Source organism: Hyperolius riggenbachi, chromosome 1 (genome assembly GCF_040937935.1).
Source record: "Hyperolius riggenbachi isolate aHypRig1 chromosome 1, aHypRig1.pri, whole genome shotgun sequence".
Taxonomy (NCBI): domain Eukaryota; kingdom Metazoa; phylum Chordata; class Amphibia; order Anura; family Hyperoliidae; genus Hyperolius; species Hyperolius riggenbachi.
This window is the reverse complement of record NC_090646.1, coordinates 322,763,295-322,781,314: the sequence shown is the minus strand read 5'-3', so window position 1 is coordinate 322,781,314 and position 18,020 is coordinate 322,763,295. Positions and strand designations below refer to the sequence as shown.

Here is an 18,020-nt window from a genome sequence, read left to right as displayed (position 1 = left end):
CAAAGACCCTGGTGAAGTGGCGTGCACCAGCATGGCAGTTGAAACTGGTTCGGTGGCACGTGCAGTAAGACCCCAGTCACAGCCACCAGGAACACGGGCCCGCAGAACCCCTACACTCCCAGAGGTGCTGGCAAATCCCGATTGGCAACCCCCTGGTTCCGCCGCACCCATAGTGCCCCCTTTCACCGCCCAGTCTGGAGTCCAGGTGGAGACAGATCATCTAGGATCGGCCCTAGAAGCTTTTCATCTGATCTTCACTGAGGATCTCTACGACTTAGTCGTGGCATAGACCAACCGTAAGGCCACACAATATATCACCGACAATCCGAGCAGCTTCCATGCCCAGCCGTTTCGGTGGAAACCAGTCACAGTTTATGAATTTAAAATCTTTTTGGGCCTTCTCCTCAACATGGGTCTCACTAAAAAAAATGTATTGCGGTCCTATTGGTCTACGCACCCAATACAGCACATGCCCATGTACTCTGCTGCCATGTCCAGGGCACGTTTTGAGGACATCCTGCACTTCCTGCACTTCAACGACAATACAACCTGTCATAAAAGAGACCACCCTGACTATGACCGGCTCCACCAAATTCGGCTCCTCATAGACCACCTGTCATCCAAATTTGCAGATGCTTACACCCCTGAACAGAACATCTGCATAGACGAGTCCCTTGTACATTTTACCGGGCGCCTTGGCATTGAGCAGTACATCCCAAGCAAGCGCGCCCGGTGTGGGGTCAAGCTGTATAAGCTCTGTGACAGGGCCACAGGCTATACATATCATTTTAGGGTCTATGAGGGAAAAGACTCAAAATTGGAGCTGGTCGGATGCCCTGACTACCTGGGGAGCAGTGGCAAGATTGATTGAGACTTGGTGTCACCCTTGTTACAGAAGGGGTACCATCTTTACATGGACAATTACTACACAAGTGTGGCCCTCTATCAGCATTTACAGATAGTCGGAATTCGCTGCTGTGTGGCCCTCTATCAGCATTTACAGATAGTCGGAATTCGCTGCTGTGGCACCGTGCGGCCTAGTCGCCGGGGCTTCCCCCAACGGCTCACTAGTACCCGACTTGCACGGGGGGAGAGGGCTGCCTTGTGTAATGAAAACCTGCTCGCGGTGAAATGGAAGGACAAGAGGGACATTTACCTTCTGTCCACCATTTACGCAGACACGACAGTCCAAATTCAACCAGCAACTGAGGTTGTTGAAAAACCCCTCACTGTCCACGAATATAACCTTAACATGGGAGGGGTGGACTTCAACGACCAGATGTTGGCTCCCTATTTGGTTTCCCGCAGAACCAGACGCTGGTATAAGAAAGGGTCTGTGTATTTGATTCAGTTGGCAATGTACAACAGTTTTGTTCTCTACAGTATGGCTGGGAGAACTAAAGGATCCTTCCTTAAATTTCAGGAAGAGATCGTTTCGGAACTCCTGTATCCAGAAGGAGCCGTGGCCCAACCCCAAAATGTAGTTAGCCGGCTACATGAAAGACACTACCTGTATGTCTTTCCAGGTATCCCATCTCACCGTTACCCTAGAAAACGTTGTCATGTCTGCAGCAGGGCTGGAATAAGGCATGACGCCACTTTTTATTTTCCCTACTGTCCTGACCAGCCTGCCCTATGCGTAGGGGAGTATTTCGAGAACTACCATGAGCTAGTACGCTATTAGAGTAGGGAACACGATACGCAGAGTAGGCACACAAAGGTCTCTCTAGGCTCATTAACACTAGCGCGATGCGTTGCGGCAAATTGCCTCGCGAAAGTCCCACTTTGCGGTCCCCACTACGCCAGAAGTGTGTGACTTAACGCTAGTGCACGGCTCCTGCGGCAAATTGCTTCGGCCGGATGGCGACGCAAAGATTACTTGGCCGAATACCAGACAGGGAATACCATGTACTATCGCAGTATTCCCTGAAGTTCTGTATTTGGTGGTGCGGCGCGGCGGGCGCGACCCACCGGATACGCCAATATGCAGTGTGAAACCACAAATCAGCTTTAGAGAGACCTAAATACACAGGGCTGTTAGAAACCTCTCCTTCCACTTGGGACAAAGTGCGTAGTGTACTTCATCATATCTCTGTGCAATTTGCGCTTTCCACACTGTCCCATAGGGAAGAAGAAGTTTGTCCTTGGAAGTGAAAAAAAAAAAAAGGTAAGCAAAAAAGTTAAAAGTTCCAAATGTTATTGTTTGGTTAAAAAGGTTTAATAAAGTTTATGAAAGTTAATGTTAATGAATTTCTTGCATTGCTGCTTGCTTGTTTTTTTTTTTTTTGTATGTTTTTTTTCTCTCTCTCTCTTTCCATCCTTTACCCTTCCAGGTGGACTGAGCGAACGACTGATCGACCAACCAGCTGCAGCACTGATGGTGCATCCTGACAGAAGCATTGCGCGTCTGTCAGATTACACACAAGTTGGTGCATGCAGCGCTGCAGGACGAGATTTCTCCTTCGCAGTAAGATACGTTTGCCAAGGCATATGAGCTGAGGGGCGGTGTTGGAGTTCCTATACTTTGGCAAGCACTTTGTATCAAAACTGGCAAAGGTTTTTTCATCCACATCGATCGATGTGAATGGATTAATCGGGTTTGCCAGGGCATAGGAGCAAAGTGGGTTTGGAAAATTTTGTGGGCGGTGCTCCTATGTCGTGGCAAATGCCATGCCCCCCCTCTTTTTTTCACATATTTCGGCAGATATTTTTTCATCCACATTGATCAATGCAAATGCGAGAATCTTTGCCGCATCACTCATATACCCAATATAAGGAGTATAGCAGAAACTCCTAATACTGGCCATACATGTAATGATTGCGGAGATGCCAGGACAGACCCCACAAGTGACCCCATTTTGGAAAGAAGACACCCCAAGGTATTCACTGAGGGGCATAGTGAGTTCATAGAAGATTTCATTTTTTTGTCACAAGTTAGCAGAAATAGATTTTTAATTTTTTTCCTCACAAAGTGTAATTTTCCGCTAACTTGTGACAAAAAAATAACATTTTATATGAACTCACTATGTCCCTCGTGTAATAACTTGGGGTCTCTTCATTCCAAAATGGGGTCATTTCTGGGGTGTTTTTACTGTCCTGGCATTGTTTGGTGGGGCCTAAATTGTGAGGACTCCTGTAAAGCCTAAAGGTGCTCCTTGGACTTTGGGCAACTTTGCAAGTGTCACATGTGGTATTGCCATTCTCAGGAGTAGTAGTATCAGGGCCGTGCAGAGGGTCCTTAAGTGGGGGGTGCTCAAATTTAAAAAAGGGGCCTGGCAACATCTTCCCCCGCATGCCCCCCTCCTCGTTTCTGGCTTGGGGGTATTGGTTGTCAACAGTGCTGAATGCAGATGCTGGGTGCCATGTGGGTTCTGGGTGTGAGTACAGAGTCTCATGTGGGTTCTGGCTATGGGTGCAGGTACTGGATGTGACATGGGTGCGAATACTTGGCACCATGCCTGTACTGGGTGCTGGTACTTTATGTGCGGGTACGGGTTAAGTGGGTGCTTGGTGCAGATAGTGGGAGCCATGTGGAGGCTGTGTGCAGGTGTGAGTACTGGGTGCAATTTTAGGCATGGGTGCAGCTTATACCTTTATAGCAGTATCAAGCAGACTTTGTGTCTCCTTCCAACCAACTCTTTTGGCGCCACCACCCTCAAATCAGCAGTGATAGGTGCCCACTGTTAGTGGGTTAGAGTGGGCACAGTGGAGCCCACAGTGGAGGCGCAGACTCACCTTTCATTACTGGGACCTCTGTTCCTCTTGATCAGCACCCAAGCTTCTTTTCAGGCAAAGAAGAAGTGGTTACTAATATGCAGTGGTTGCTAAGCATTAGTAGATGCAAAACTGCAGTAAGTGCCAAGGTGCAGCGGGTGCCCAGATACAGTGGGTGGTAAGATGCAAAGGTTCACTTTGTGCTAAGTTGCAGTGGGTGATGAGATGCCAAAGTACAGTCTGTGTCAAGCTGCTGTGGGTACCAAGGTCCAGTTTGTATTGGGTGTTTATTTGCAGTGGATGCTATGCTGTTTTGGGTGCTGAATGAGTAGCAGATGGTGATAAACAATAGTGGGTGCCATGTGAGTGTTAATTGGTACAGGGAGACATGTGAGTGTTGGACATGAGTGAGTAGGTAGTGTCATGTGTGGTCTGGATGTGTGCCATGGTAGAGTACTCTCCCATATGGGTTCAGACCAAGGATGGGTACTGGGTGCTATTTGGGTCCTGGCCATGGACGGGTACTGGATGCATATAATGGCTTTGGAACTTGGTGACGTGCGAGTACTGTGCCATGTGGGTGTTGATTATGGGGGTATTTGGGTCTTAGATACAAATACTGAGTGCCAAGTGGGTACTGGGAGTGAGTACATGGTGACAAATGGGTGATGGATGCTGGATAGTGGGATATTTGTTGTTATGTGGGTGCTAAAGGCAGATGCTGGGTGCCATGTGGATTCTGGGTGCTGACACAGGGTGTCCTGTGGATTCTGGCTGTATGGGTGTGTATCAACTATCATTAAGGTGTTGATTGCAGGTACTCAGTCCCTTGTGAGTTCTGGGTGCAAGTACTGGATGTCATATGTGAGTGCTTGGCAGGGCCGGATTTACCATAAGGCATTGTAGGCACGTGCCTACAGGCTCCTTATGTAGGAGAGGCGGCACCCCTCCCCAAGTGTCCCCCTACCAATTGGGGGGCTACTTAATACTGAGATGGAGGCCCATCTGGCTCCCTATACTTGGGGTGGGGGACACATCTACTACATAGATTAATGGGGTTACCAAATCGGGAGAAGGGATACCTACCTAAGATGGGGGTGTGGCCATAGTTGAGGGGTGGAGTTTAGGGCACCAGAACGCCTGTGCCTACGGGCTCCTGACCTGTAAATCCGGCTCTGGTGCTTGGTGTTTGTACTGGGCACTAAGTGGAGGCTTAGTGCAACTGGAACTGATGAAGCATGTGGGTGTTGGGTGCAGGTACTTTGAGTGCTAGTACTAGTTATGCGAGTGCAGATAGTGGGTGCCATGTGAAGGCGGTGTGCAGGTGTGAGCAGGCACGTGCAGAGGGGGGTGCTCTGGGTGCCCAGGCACCCCCCCTTTTAAAATATTCAAAAAAAGGCCCCTCTCGGCGCGCAAAATAAGCCCCGACCTCGATAAGCCCCGCCCACCCACGGGAAGCTCCGCCCCGCCTGGGGCACTTTGCAGTGAAGAGGCCCAAACAGGAATCTTAGTGTGGCATACTGACCTCTCCCTCCACCTAGGACCCATACTGACCTCTACCTCCCCCAGCACCCATAGTGACCTCTCCCTCCACCTAATACCCACAATGACCACTCCCTCCCCTAGCACCCACAGTGACCTCTCCATCCACCTAGCACCCACAGTGACTTCTCCCTCCACCTATGACCCATACTGACTTCTCCCTCCCCAGTACCCACAGGGATATCTCCCATCACCTAGCATCCACAGTGACCTCTCCCTTACTCAGCACCCACAGTGACCTTTCCCTCCATCTAGGACCCACAGTGACCTCTCCCTCCACCAAGCACCCACAGTAACCTCTCCCTCCCCCAGCACCCACAGTGACCTCTCCATCCACCTAGCACCGGCCACAGTGACTTCTCCCTCCCCCTAGGACCCATACTGACCTCTCCCTCCCCAGTACCCACAGTGATATCTCCCATCACCTAGCACCCACAGTGACCTCTCCCTCCACCTAGCATCCACAGTGACCTCTCCCTCCCTCAGCACCCACAGTGACCTTTCCCTCCACCTAGCACCTACAGTGACCTCTCCCTCTACCTAGCACCCACAGTTACCTCTCCCTCCACCTAGCACCCACAGTGACCTCTCCCTCCCCAGCTCTAGCAGTGATCCTGCCTACCCCAGCACCCACACTGACCTATCCCTCCCCCAGCACCCACAGTGATCTTTCCCTCCCCCAGTGGCTAGTCTCCTGTCCCCTGCAGCACCCACAGGGACCTCCCAACCCCAAAACAGCACCTGCAGTGATCTCTCCCATTGCCAGCGCCCACGACGACCTCTCCCAACACCCAGCATCCACTCCCTCCTCCAGTAACTACACTGACTATCCCAGCACCCACAGTCCACCTCCCCTTCCTCCAGCACCCATACTGATCTCTTCCTTCCACAGCACCCACAGTGAATTACCCTTCCCCCCAGCACCCATACTGACCTCTACCTCCCTTAGCAGCAACTATGCCATTCACAGCAGTACCCATAGTGACCTCCCCTTCCTCCAGCACCCACAATGACCTCTACCTCCCCCAAGACACACAGTGACCTCCCCCAAAGGACCCACAGTGACCTCCCTTTCCTCCAGCACTCATATTGACCTCTACCTTCCACAGCACCCACAGTTACTCCCCCCCAGCACCCACAGTGACCTACCCTTCCCCCAGCACCCACACTGAGCTCTACCTCCCCCAGCAACCACACTAACCTCTACCTCCCCTAGCAGCAACTATGCCATTCATAGCAGTACCCACAGTGATCTCCCACCCCCTGCACCCACAACAATCCCACCAACATTCAGCACCCACATTACACTCAACCAGTAACCCCCACTATAGCAAGCACCCAGTACTTGCACCCTGCACCCAATACTCACATCCGGCCTCAATATGGCACTTAGTACTTGCATCAAATAGCCACATGACACCCAGTACCTGCACCCCTTCACCCTATAGCGGACACCCAGTACTCACACCCACACCACATGGCACAGTACTTGCACCCAGTCCCGACATGGCACTCACTACTCACACCTGCACACCGCCTTCACATGGCACCCACTATCTGCACTCGCATAACTAGTACTAGCACCCAAAGTACCTGCACACAGAACCCACATAACACACAATGCCCACCCATAGCTAGCACCCAGTGCAGGCATGGCACCAAGTATTCACACCTATGTGATACACAGTACCTGCACCCAACACCCACATGCTTCATCTGCAGTAGTTCCAGTTGCACTAAGCCTCCACTTAGTGCCCAGTACAAACACCAAGCACTCACATATGACATCCAGTACTTGCACCCAGAACTCACAAGGGACTGAGTACCTGCAATCAACACCTTAATGATAGTTGATACACACCCATACAGCCAGAATCCACATGACACCCTGTGTCAGCACCCAGAATCCACATGGCACCCAGCATCTGCCTTTAGCACCCACATAACAACAAATATCCCACTATCCAGCATCCATCACCCATTTGTCACCATGTACTCACTCCCAGACCCTGTGTGTCACAACTGGCCCTTGCTAATTGCTGTACTGTGCCAGGCCCAGCACATTCAGTGCATACCTTTCACGGCACTTTGTATTATATAATACCACCACCAGTCAGTGCATACCTTTTCCCTGCACCTGTGTGACTGCACAATTGTATTATAGCAGCAGTCACTGCATACCTTTTCCCTGCACCTGTGTGACTGCACAATTGTATTATAGCAGCAGTCAGTGCATACCTTTTTCCTGCACCTGTGTGACTGCACACTTGTATTATAGCAGCAGTCACTGCACACCTTTTCCCTGCACCTGTGTGACTGCACAATTGTATTATAGCAGCAGTCACTGCATACCTTTTCCCTGCACCTGTGTGACTGCACAATTGTATTATAGCAGGAGTCAGTGCATACCTTTTCCCTGCACCAGTGTGACTGCACAATTGTATTATAGCAGCAGTAACTGCATACATTTTCTCTGCACCTGCGTGACTGCACAATTGTATTATAGCAGCAGTCAGTGCATACCTTTTCACTGCACCTGTGTAACTGCACATTGTATTATACCACCAACAGTCAGGTCAAAAAAGTGTTCAGTACCTCACCTTTATCAAAATGAATGAGGCATGGATCCCGGAGGGCTACTGCCTGCCCAAGACTAAGTCAGTCCCCACACAGCATCTCTGCCTGCAGGCCGCTTGACTACCTTCTCCGCCACCACCAACAGGGTCCAGGACTCCAGGTGGATTCCTGAATATTTATCGCCGCTACCAAACATAATAATAATTTTTCTGGTGCATGTACATGCCTAATTTTTCTGGCTGCACTGCGGCTGCAACAACAAAACAAAAGGCATGTACATGTGTCAATTCTCCTTCGTGATCGTTACCTTGCTGCGGTGAAGGGGCTTGCATATCACAATGAAGAAATGACCGGCTATATGAGTGTGTTGGGGCACACCTGACCCAAGATAATAAGGTCGTTGCTTCATTGTGAACAGCTGTTCTGTCATTGAGCTACCTCAGCCCAACCATATGGGCTTGAAAACCGCCATGGCCTGCACTTTCGCCATGGTGTGCACCATTCCAGCACAGCCATCACTACACAAACAGCTGTTTGCCGTTTGTTACACAGTAAGTTTGGTCTGTCAGTGTGAAGCTGACACTAACTTACACTAACTTACACTTACACTAGCTGCTGATCCATTTATACACACGCAAGATGTTTTCAAGCATTTTGGCCTCCAATTTAGCAATGCAATGTGATTTCTGCATTTTAGGGATTATAATTATAACCCTGCTGTGCATCAAATCCGTAATTTTGTTTTGGCATGTATCCCACTCCGCCATGCCCCCCTCCAGGTGTTAGACCCCTTGAAACATCTTTTCCATCACTTTTGTGGCCAGGAACAGTGTTTGTAGTTTTTCAAGTTCACCTGTCCATTGAAGTCTATTGTGGTTCGAAAAGTTTGCAGGTTCACAAGTTTTTTCGGAAGTTCGAGGTTCGCCAACTGAAAATCGGAGGTTTGAGACATCTCTAGCAGTGTTTAGATTCGTTGTGTTTTTTGAAAGATCCAGCCCCGGTGCAGCTTAAGCTTTGTCACTGATTCCTGGACATTTGTTTCCATAATCTGTTGATACTAAGTGGAATCTATGCATCCCTCAACTTTGTCCTTGCACTGGCCACACAGCCCCACAGCATGATGGAACCACCAACATATTTTACTGTAGGTAGTAGGTGTTTTTCTTGGAATGCTGTGTTGTTTTTCCTCCATGCATAAAGCCTCTGGTTATGCCCAAATAACTCAATTTTAGTTTCATCAGTCCACAGCACCTTGTTCCAAAATGAAGCTGGCTTGTCCAAATGTGCTTTAGCATACCTCAATTGGCTCGGTTTGTGCTGTGGGCGGAGAAAAGTCTTCCTCTGCATCACTCTCACATACAACATTTCCTTGTGTAAAGTGCGCAGAATGGTTGAACAATGCACTGTGATGTTGTAGGTCTTAGTGCTGGTCTGTGGGTTGACTCTGACTGTTCTCACCATTCTTCGCTTCGGTTTATCCGAGATTTTTCTTAGTCTGCCACTTCGAGCCTTAACTCGAACTGAGCCTGTGGTCTTGCATTTCCTCAATATGTTCCCAACTGTGGAAACAGACAATTGAAATCTCTGAGACAGCTTTCTGTATCCTTCCCCTAAACCATTATGGTGAACAATCTTTGTCTTCAGGTCATTTGATAGTTGTTTTGAGCAGGGCCGGATTTAGGGGCAGGCCCCCAAGGCCGGTTCCTTGGGCGCCAGAATCCACCTTAAACTGAGGGGCGGCTGGTAACAGGCTGACCCGGAGAGCCACTCCGCACATGGCCCCTTTACTATACCTGCTTGAAGTGGTGCAGGGTTGCAGGCGGGAGCGAGCGGCTAGTACAGGCAGACAGGACTCGGGAGGCTGCAGCGATCGAGTTGCCGTGATTGGGCAGCAGCCGCCCTGCCCCTCCCCTTCCACTCACCCAGAGCAGGAGCAGAGTCACTCTCACCCCTCTGCCTCCAGCGCCGAAGGTTCCGCTATCGCTCGCTCCAGCAACTGCCGCTGTGCATCTCTCTCCAGTCAGCGTCTTTCCCATGTGATTCCAGTCACATGATGGGAATCGCCAACAGAGAGATGCACACTGCACAGCGGCAGCTGAACTGATGAAGCGATAGAGGAACCTTCGGCGCTGCTAGCGGAGGGGTGAGTGACTCTGCTCCTGCTGAGGGGGAGGAAGCTGCTGCTCGGGGGGGATGGACAAGAAGGATGCACGCATCGGCTCCTGTTCTGCTGATCATCTGACTGGGGGGGGGGGCACTCTATCTAGCAGCGCCTGCATATCTTTACTAACGGGGGCAGCACCTGACTACCTACTCTAAGGGGGGCAACATCTGACTGCCTATACTAAGGGGGAAGCACCTGACTACCTACTCTAAGGGGGGCAACATCTGACTGCCTATACTAAGGGGGCAGCACCTGACTGACTACCTATTCTAACGGGGGCAGCACCTGACTACTTACTCCAAGGGGGGCAGCACCTTACTACCTACTCTAAGGGGGACAACATCTGACTGCCTATACTAAGGGGGCAGCACCTGACTACCTATTCTAATGGGGGCAACATCTGACTGCCTATACTAAGGGGGCAGCACCTGACTACCTATTCTAACGGGGGCAGCACCTGACTACTTACTCCAAGGGGGGCAGCACCTTAGTACCTACTCTAAGGGGGCAGCACCTGACTACCTATACTAAGGGGGGGGGGCAGCACCTGACTACCTATACTAAGGGGGGGCAGCACCTGACTACCTATACTAAGGGGGGCAGCACCTGACTACCTAACTAAGGGGGCAGCACCTGACTACCTACTCTAAGGGGGGCAGCACCTGACTACCTACTCTAAGGGGGGCAGCACTTTACTACCTACTCTAAGGGGGGGCAGCACCTGACTACCTACTCTAAGGGGGGGCAGCACCTGACTACCTACTCTAAGGGGGGCAGCATCTGACCTCCTATACTAAGGGGGGGCAGCACCTAACTACCTATACTAAGGGGGGGCAGCACCTGACTACCTATACTAAGGGGGGGGCAGCACCTGACTACCTACTCTAAGGGGGGCAGCACCTTACTACCTACTCTAAGGGGGGCAGCTCCTGACTACCTATACTAAGGGGGGCAGCACCTGACTACCTACTCTAAGGGGGGCAGAACCTGACTACCTACTCTAAGGGGGGCAGCACCTGACTACCTACTCTAAGGGGGGCAGCACCTGACTACCTACTCTAAGGGGGGCAGCATCTGACTACCTATACTAAGGGGGGGCAGCACCTGACTACCTACTCTAAGGGGGGCAGCACTTGACTACCTACTCTAAGGGGGGCAGCACCTGACTACCTATACTAAGGGGGCAACACCTGACTACCTATACTAGGGGGGGGGGGACAGCACCTGACTGCCTATAATAAGGGGGCAGCACCTGACTACTTATACTATGGGCAGCGGCACCTGAATACCTATGCTAAGGGAAGGAGTCAGCACCTGACTACCAATACTAGGGGTCGACAGCATCTGACTACTTATACTAAGGAGTGGAGAACAACAGGTGACAGCATCTGACTAGCTATACTAAGGGGGGAGAAAGCATCTGGATACCCATACTTAAGGGGGGGGGGGGGCGGGGGGTAGGTCATGAACATTTTAAACCCCTCATTGCTGCCCGGGACCCTATTTTTTCTTGTGGCTGTGTGCAAGTGTAACTGTACTGGGCATGCACGAGTATGGTCCTCACATTCCCGTTAGTACAAAGTCTCATGAGCACAGAAGAAACAGATATGCACAAAAAGTTTTGTTCATAGTATATGGACCATACTCGCACAGGCCCAGTACAGTTACACACAAACGGGAATGCAGCCACAAGGAAGAAGAGAATCCCAGACAGCAGTGAGGGGTCTGAGTATGCTCAGAGGACCTGAGCACAGGAACAGTGGGCACCGGGAGAGGGGGGCGCTCATGACAGTGGGCCTTGGGTGGTAAAAGGTACAAATCTGGCCCTGGTTTTGAGACCCCCATGTTGCTATTCTTCAGAGAAAATTAAAAGAGGAGGGAAACGTACAATTAACTCCCTTAAATACTCTCTCATAATTGGATTCACCTGTGTATGTGGGGCAGGGGTCACTGAGTTTACCGAGCAAATTTGAGTTCCAATAATTAGTTCTAAAGGTTTTAGAATCAATACAATGTATGCATCTGCCTAATTGTATTTAAACAATGATTGCGCACTTTCTGTAAATCCAATAAACTTCCTTTCACTTCTCAAATATCACTGTGTGTGTCTCCTATATGATATATTTAACTGACATATTTTTTTTTTAACAAAATTTTTTATTTTTCATCTATAACAACAAGCATACAGGAAGGTATATGTGTTGAGTTGAACAAATTAGGTACAGTAGTAGGATATGAAACACATTTATCATATCATTGTAAAAGCTCATTTGTTCATCCTCTTAACCTGCTGAGCGGTCTGGACGAGCTCAGCTCGTCCAGTACCGCCGGAGCCTGCCGCTCAGGCTCTGCTGGGCCGATTTGGCTCAAATAAAAAGCAGCACACGCAGCCGGCACTTTGCCAGCCGCGTGTGCTGCCTGATCGCCGCTGCAGTGCGGCGGTCCGCCGCATGCAGCGGCGAAAGAGGGTCCCCCCAGCCGCCTGAGCCCAGCGTAGCCGGAACAAAAAGTTCCGGCCAGCGCTAAGGGCTGGATCGGAGGCGTCCATGACGTCACCCCGCTCGTCGCCATGGCGACGAGGTAAGCGAAACACGGAAGGCCGCTCATTGCGGCCTTCCGTGTTACTTCTGGCCGCCGGAGGCGATCAGAAGAACGCCTCCGGAGCGCCCTCTAGTGGGCTTTCATGCAGCCAACTTTCAGTTGGCTGCATGAAATAGTTTTTTTTTTTATTAAAAAAAAAACCTCCCGCAGCCTCCCTGGCGATCTTAATAGAACGCCAGGCAGGTTAAAGATCCAAGAAGTCCTTCCTGCTCCCCCCTAAAACTCCCACCCCCCCTCCCCTCCCTCTGTGATCTCTGAGAGCATTTTATATTTATCAAAAGTCTTAGGAAATATCGAGTCGACCCAAGGATCCTTGTAAGTGGCTCATCAGATACCACTTGGTATATGTGAAATGTTCCATTATGTCCTTGATTTCCATGTCGGAAAAAGATGCAAGAATAAATAGTTTCCATTTTTTGAAGAAGCCAGCTGTGCTCTTTTCGTACAATAGCCTTGAGTTTGTACTGATTAAAGAGATGGTAAAGTTCCTCCTTAACGTCCCAGACCGTCGGGGCACTGGGAAAGATCCATTTATTGAAAATGACTGAGTGAGGCTATTATAATCAAACTAGTAGACCCAAGCCCGTTTAAAAATGGGTTCTAGCACTGGCGTAACAATAGGGCCTGCAGCCCCTGCACCCGCGGGGGGGGGCCCGGCCCCCCTCCTGGGGCCCGCTCGGGGCCGTTTTGTGGGGGTTGGAAGGGACGCAGCATGAGGGGAAAGCCATGCAGCAATTCGGCGGGGAGGGGGGAAGGTCGCCCCCCCTCCCTCACCTCGGGGCTCTCCCCTCTGCGCTCCCCTCCGCCTTAAATCTAAGTCCGAGCAGTGTCTGGGCAGCGGCGGGCAATCTTCGGGTGATCCGGATAGTAGTTATCCGGATGACACCCAGTAGTACTGCTGTGCTGTGCGGGCTGGGCGGAGGATCAAGCTTACCCTTCTGACGTCTTCTCCGGCCGTCCCTCGGCGCCTCCCACGATGCGTTCCACTCGGCGCTCACGTGACTTCAAACACTTCCTCCTTCCGGGTTGAAGGAGGAAGTGTTTGAAGTCACGTGAGCGCCGAGTGGAACGCATCGTGGGAGGCGCCGAGGGACGGCCGGAGAAGACGTCAGAAGGGTAAGCTTGATCCTCCGCCCAGCCCGCACAGCACAGCAGTACTGGGTGTCATCCGGATAACTACTATCCGGATCACCCGAAGATTGCCCGCCGCTGCCCAGACACTGCCCGGACTTAGATTTAAGGTGGAGGGGAACGCAGAGGGGAGAGCCCCGAGGTGAGGGAGGTCGGGGACCTTCCTCCCTCCCCGCTGAATTGCTGCATGGCTTTCCCCTCACGCTGCGTCCCCTCCAACCCCCACAAAACGGCCCCGAGCGGGCCCCAGGGGGGGGGGGGGCGCTCAGAAATTCTGCAGGGGGGCCCGGTGGGGCCTAGTTACGCCCCTGGGCTCTAGGTCTTTTTTCACTGCCGCCGCCAGTCACTGCGCATGCATGCGCGTCCGCAGCTGCGCACCCACCCACCTCGCTCCCTGGTCCCTCCAGCTGTCCGTTACTGCGCACATGCGCAGTAACAAAATAACGAGGACAGGGATGCTGCATAACTGCTGGACGCAGCGACACAGGATTATTATTATATAGGATGTGTCAGTTTGCTCGGGCTAGATTTGTTTGCACCAGGAGGATTTTGGGGTTCAGCAAAGTTAAACAGCATCATAAGTGGATCTAAATCTAGCTGAACCTTACACACCATTTTCACATATCCAATAATATCATGCCAAAATTAACAATTGTCAGGCAGGCCCAGAGACAGTGATAAATGTCTGCATTCTGTAGTGAGCACTTGGGACATCTCGGAGAGTAACATGCCGGAGGGATCTTGTATTTGATGTTAAAGGCATATTTTGCTCTGTGAATTAATTTCAGCTGTGACTCCCTCCAATTTTCACCTGGTACAACTTTGTGCACTATACTATATCCCTCCAATATTTTTTCCTCAATATTGTCTATAGGTATATCTTTTTTCCATTTAGATAGGTTGTTTTGTGCCTTGTCTTCCAACTTTATCTCTTGTAACCTGGAATGAATTTCAGAAAGTAATACTTAATGTTTGCAGGGAGATAAATCTATCAAAGGAATGTGGTAATGCTATATCTGAGATATTAGTTAGCTTACTCTGTATAAACGACTTTTATTGGCAGTAAAATAAGAAGTGACTTTTAGGAATATTGAACTTGGATCTGGTCTCTTGGAATGACAGGAGTCTCCCCCTACGCATATCACAGAGTTGTCCCAAGCGCTCTATTCCCCTATCCAACCAGGAAAGAAATCCTCCATGGGCTATACTGGCTGGGAAGCCTGGTGATCCCCAGAACGGCATATATTTTGAAATCTGTTGAGGTGTCCCAAAGATTTTCCTTACCGCCCTCCAAGCTTGAATAGTATTTTTAATTACTTTGCTGTTTTTTAGTTTTGGGGTATGTATTTTTGAGGTGTATGTAGGAAGCCAGCTAACGACCACGGGTCTGTGAAGGGCGCCTCAAGGGAGTAGTTGGAATAGATGCTGGTCTTGTTCAACCAATTCCTCACGTGTCTAGTCAAGCTTAACTGACATTTTTTTATCATAACAACCAACGATTTATACAGGAAAATCATGACGATTAACAAAGTTGCCCAAACTTTCGCATCCCACTGTATAATTGAAAAACAGAGTAACTTAAGTATCAATAATATATGCTAACATTTGTTAAGTAAACTTACAATTTAAAATATATTTTTTTCTAGAATGATGTGGGAGTAGTTTGTGGTCTCTGGGAAATATCTCTTTGCCTGGAGTTACAGTGGGATGCAAAAGTTTGGGCAACATTGTTAATTGTCATGATTTTCCTTTATAAATCGCTGGTTGTAATGATGAAAAATGTCAGTTAAATATATCATAAAGGAGACACACACAGTGATATTTGAGAAGTGAAATCAAGTTTATTGGATTTATAGAAAGTGTGCAATAATTGTTGAAACAAAATTAGGCAGGTGCATAAATTTGGGTCCCACAAAAAAGAAATAAAATCAATGTTTAGTAGATCGTCCTTTTGCAGAAATTACAGCCTCTAAACGTTTCCTGTAGGTTCCAATGAGAGTCTGGATTCTGGTTGAAGGTATCTTGGACCTTTCCTCTTTATATAAAACAACATCTGTAGTTCATTTAGGTTTGATGGCTTCTGAGCATGGACAGCTCTCTTTAACTCACACCACAGATTTTCAATTATTTTCAGGTTTGGGTGCTGAGATGGCCATTCCAGAACATTGTACTTGTTCCTCTGCATGAAGGCCTTAGTGGATTTTGAGCAGTGTTTAAGGTCGTTGTCTCGTTGAAAGATCCAGCCCTGGCACAGCTTCAGCTTTGTCACCGATTCCTGGACATTGGTCTCCAGAATCTGCTGATACTGAATGGAATCCATGCATCCCTCAACTCTGACAAGATGCCCAGTCCCTGCACTGGCCACACAGTCCCACAGCATGATGGAACCACCGCCATATTTTACTGTAGGTAGCAGGTGTTTTTCTTGGAATGCTGTGTTGTTTTTCCTCCATGCATAATGCTCCATTGTTATGCCCAAAGAACTCAATTTTAGTTTCATCAGTCCACAGCACCTTGTAAAAATGTGCTCTAGCGTACTTTAAGCGGCTTTGTTTGTGCGGTGGGTGGAGAAAAGTCTTCCTCTGCATAACTCTCGCATACAGCATCTCCTTGTGTAAAGTGCGCTGAATGGTTGAACGATGCATAGTGACTCCATCTGCAGCAAGATGATGTTGAAGGTCTTTGGTGCTGGTCTGTGGGTTGACTCTGAATGTTCTCACCATTTGTCGCTTCTGTTTATCCAAGATTTTCTTGGTCTGCCACTTTGAGCCTTAACTTGAACTGAGCCTGTGGACTTCCATTTCCTCAATATGTATCTAACTGGGGGAACAGACAGCTGAAATCTCTGAGACAGCTTTCTGTATCCTTCCCCTAAAACATGATGGTGAACAATCTTTGCCTTCAGGTCATTTAAGAGTTGTTTTGAGACCCCATGTTGCTACTTTTCAGAGAACATTAAGAGGAGGGACACTTGCAATTAACCCCCTTAAATACTCTTTCCTATAATTGGATTCACCTGTGTATGTAGGTCAGGGGGCACTGAGCTTACCAAGCCAATTTGAGTTCCAATAATTCGTTCTAAAGTTTTTGGAATCAATAAAATGACAACAGTAGCCACATTTATGCACCTGCCTAATTTTATTTAAACCATTATTGCACACTTTCTGTAAATCGAAAAAACTTTATTTCACTTCTCAAATATCACTGTGTGTGTCTCCTATATCATAGGTTCTCAACATGCGGTACGCGTATCCCAGGGGGTACTTCTGATGGTTCCAGGGGGTACTCTGGCTTGATATACTTAACCAAGAATAACAAATTTAGAGTTTTAGAAAATGATAAATCTTATTTAAACAACACCAAATCAGTATTTTAGCTAATTAAAAGCAATAATAAATGCTTGGAAATTGTTTAGAACCAATTATAATGTACTACGATTAAATATATATTTGTCAAGGGGTACTTGTGATAATGTTTACTATGCCAGGGGGTACTTGGTGTGTACAGGGTTTTAACAGGGGTACATATCAATAAAATGTTGAGAAACACTGTCCTATATGATATATTTAACTGACATTTTTTATCGTAACAACCAACGATTCATAGAGGAAAATCATGATAATTTACAAGGTTGCCAAAATGTTCGCATCCCACTGTACATTGTAATACACTTGTAAAGCAAACTGCAGTGCTATCAATTTGAACTTACCTCTGACAGGAAGAAAATCATTACCCACTTGTAATTTCTTCCTTGCAAATTGGTTCATGGTCGGGAACATGATAAGGGAAAATGACAGCAACAGGACCTGCAAGAGTGATTTTTGTTACAAGAAGGTATATAAAAAAATAAACCACTAAAGTAAAAGCACTGTGGATGGACATCCATATTACATTTTTTCCTTTGATATCATAGGACAGAAAACAAAAAGAGTAAATCAGAAAATGACCATGAATAGTTCCAGTATTGATTTCTCCCAAAAAATGCTATTTGCTCTTCTGCTGTGCCTACATTTTTGCTTAATTGACTCAGGACATACCGGTATATTCAGATCAGTTCTAATTCCACTGTGACTCCAATGGCTGCAAATTTCTCACAGGGGTGCTGATTGGAAATGTCTCCTAATGCTCAAATCTCCACAAGCCCAGCAAGACGAAGATGAACTAACAAGTACAAGCCACTTGATGTAACTTTTTTCAACAAAGCTATGTAACTATGTAGTTCAGTTCTGTTAACTATCTACCAGCAATCTGATCAGAAGAAGGTGTTTTTTATTTACTAGTGTGCTTCCAC

The 18,020-nt window shown here is 48.5% G+C and overlaps 1 protein-coding gene across 3 annotated transcripts in view; it reads right to left on the bottom strand.

Moving 5' to 3' along the window:
- Window positions 1-18,020, bottom strand: part of LOC137509743 (cyclic AMP-responsive element-binding protein 3-like protein 3) — a 638,953-nt gene that overhangs the window by 124,186 nt on the left and 496,747 nt on the right. For all 3 annotated transcript variants that reach the window (XM_068233853.1, XM_068233852.1, XM_068233854.1), the window contains one exon: window positions 17,439-17,535. In XM_068233853.1, the coding sequence (XP_068089954.1) occupies window positions 17,439-17,535 (97 nt within the window). The remainder of the gene's footprint in view (window positions 1-17,438; window positions 17,536-18,020) is intronic.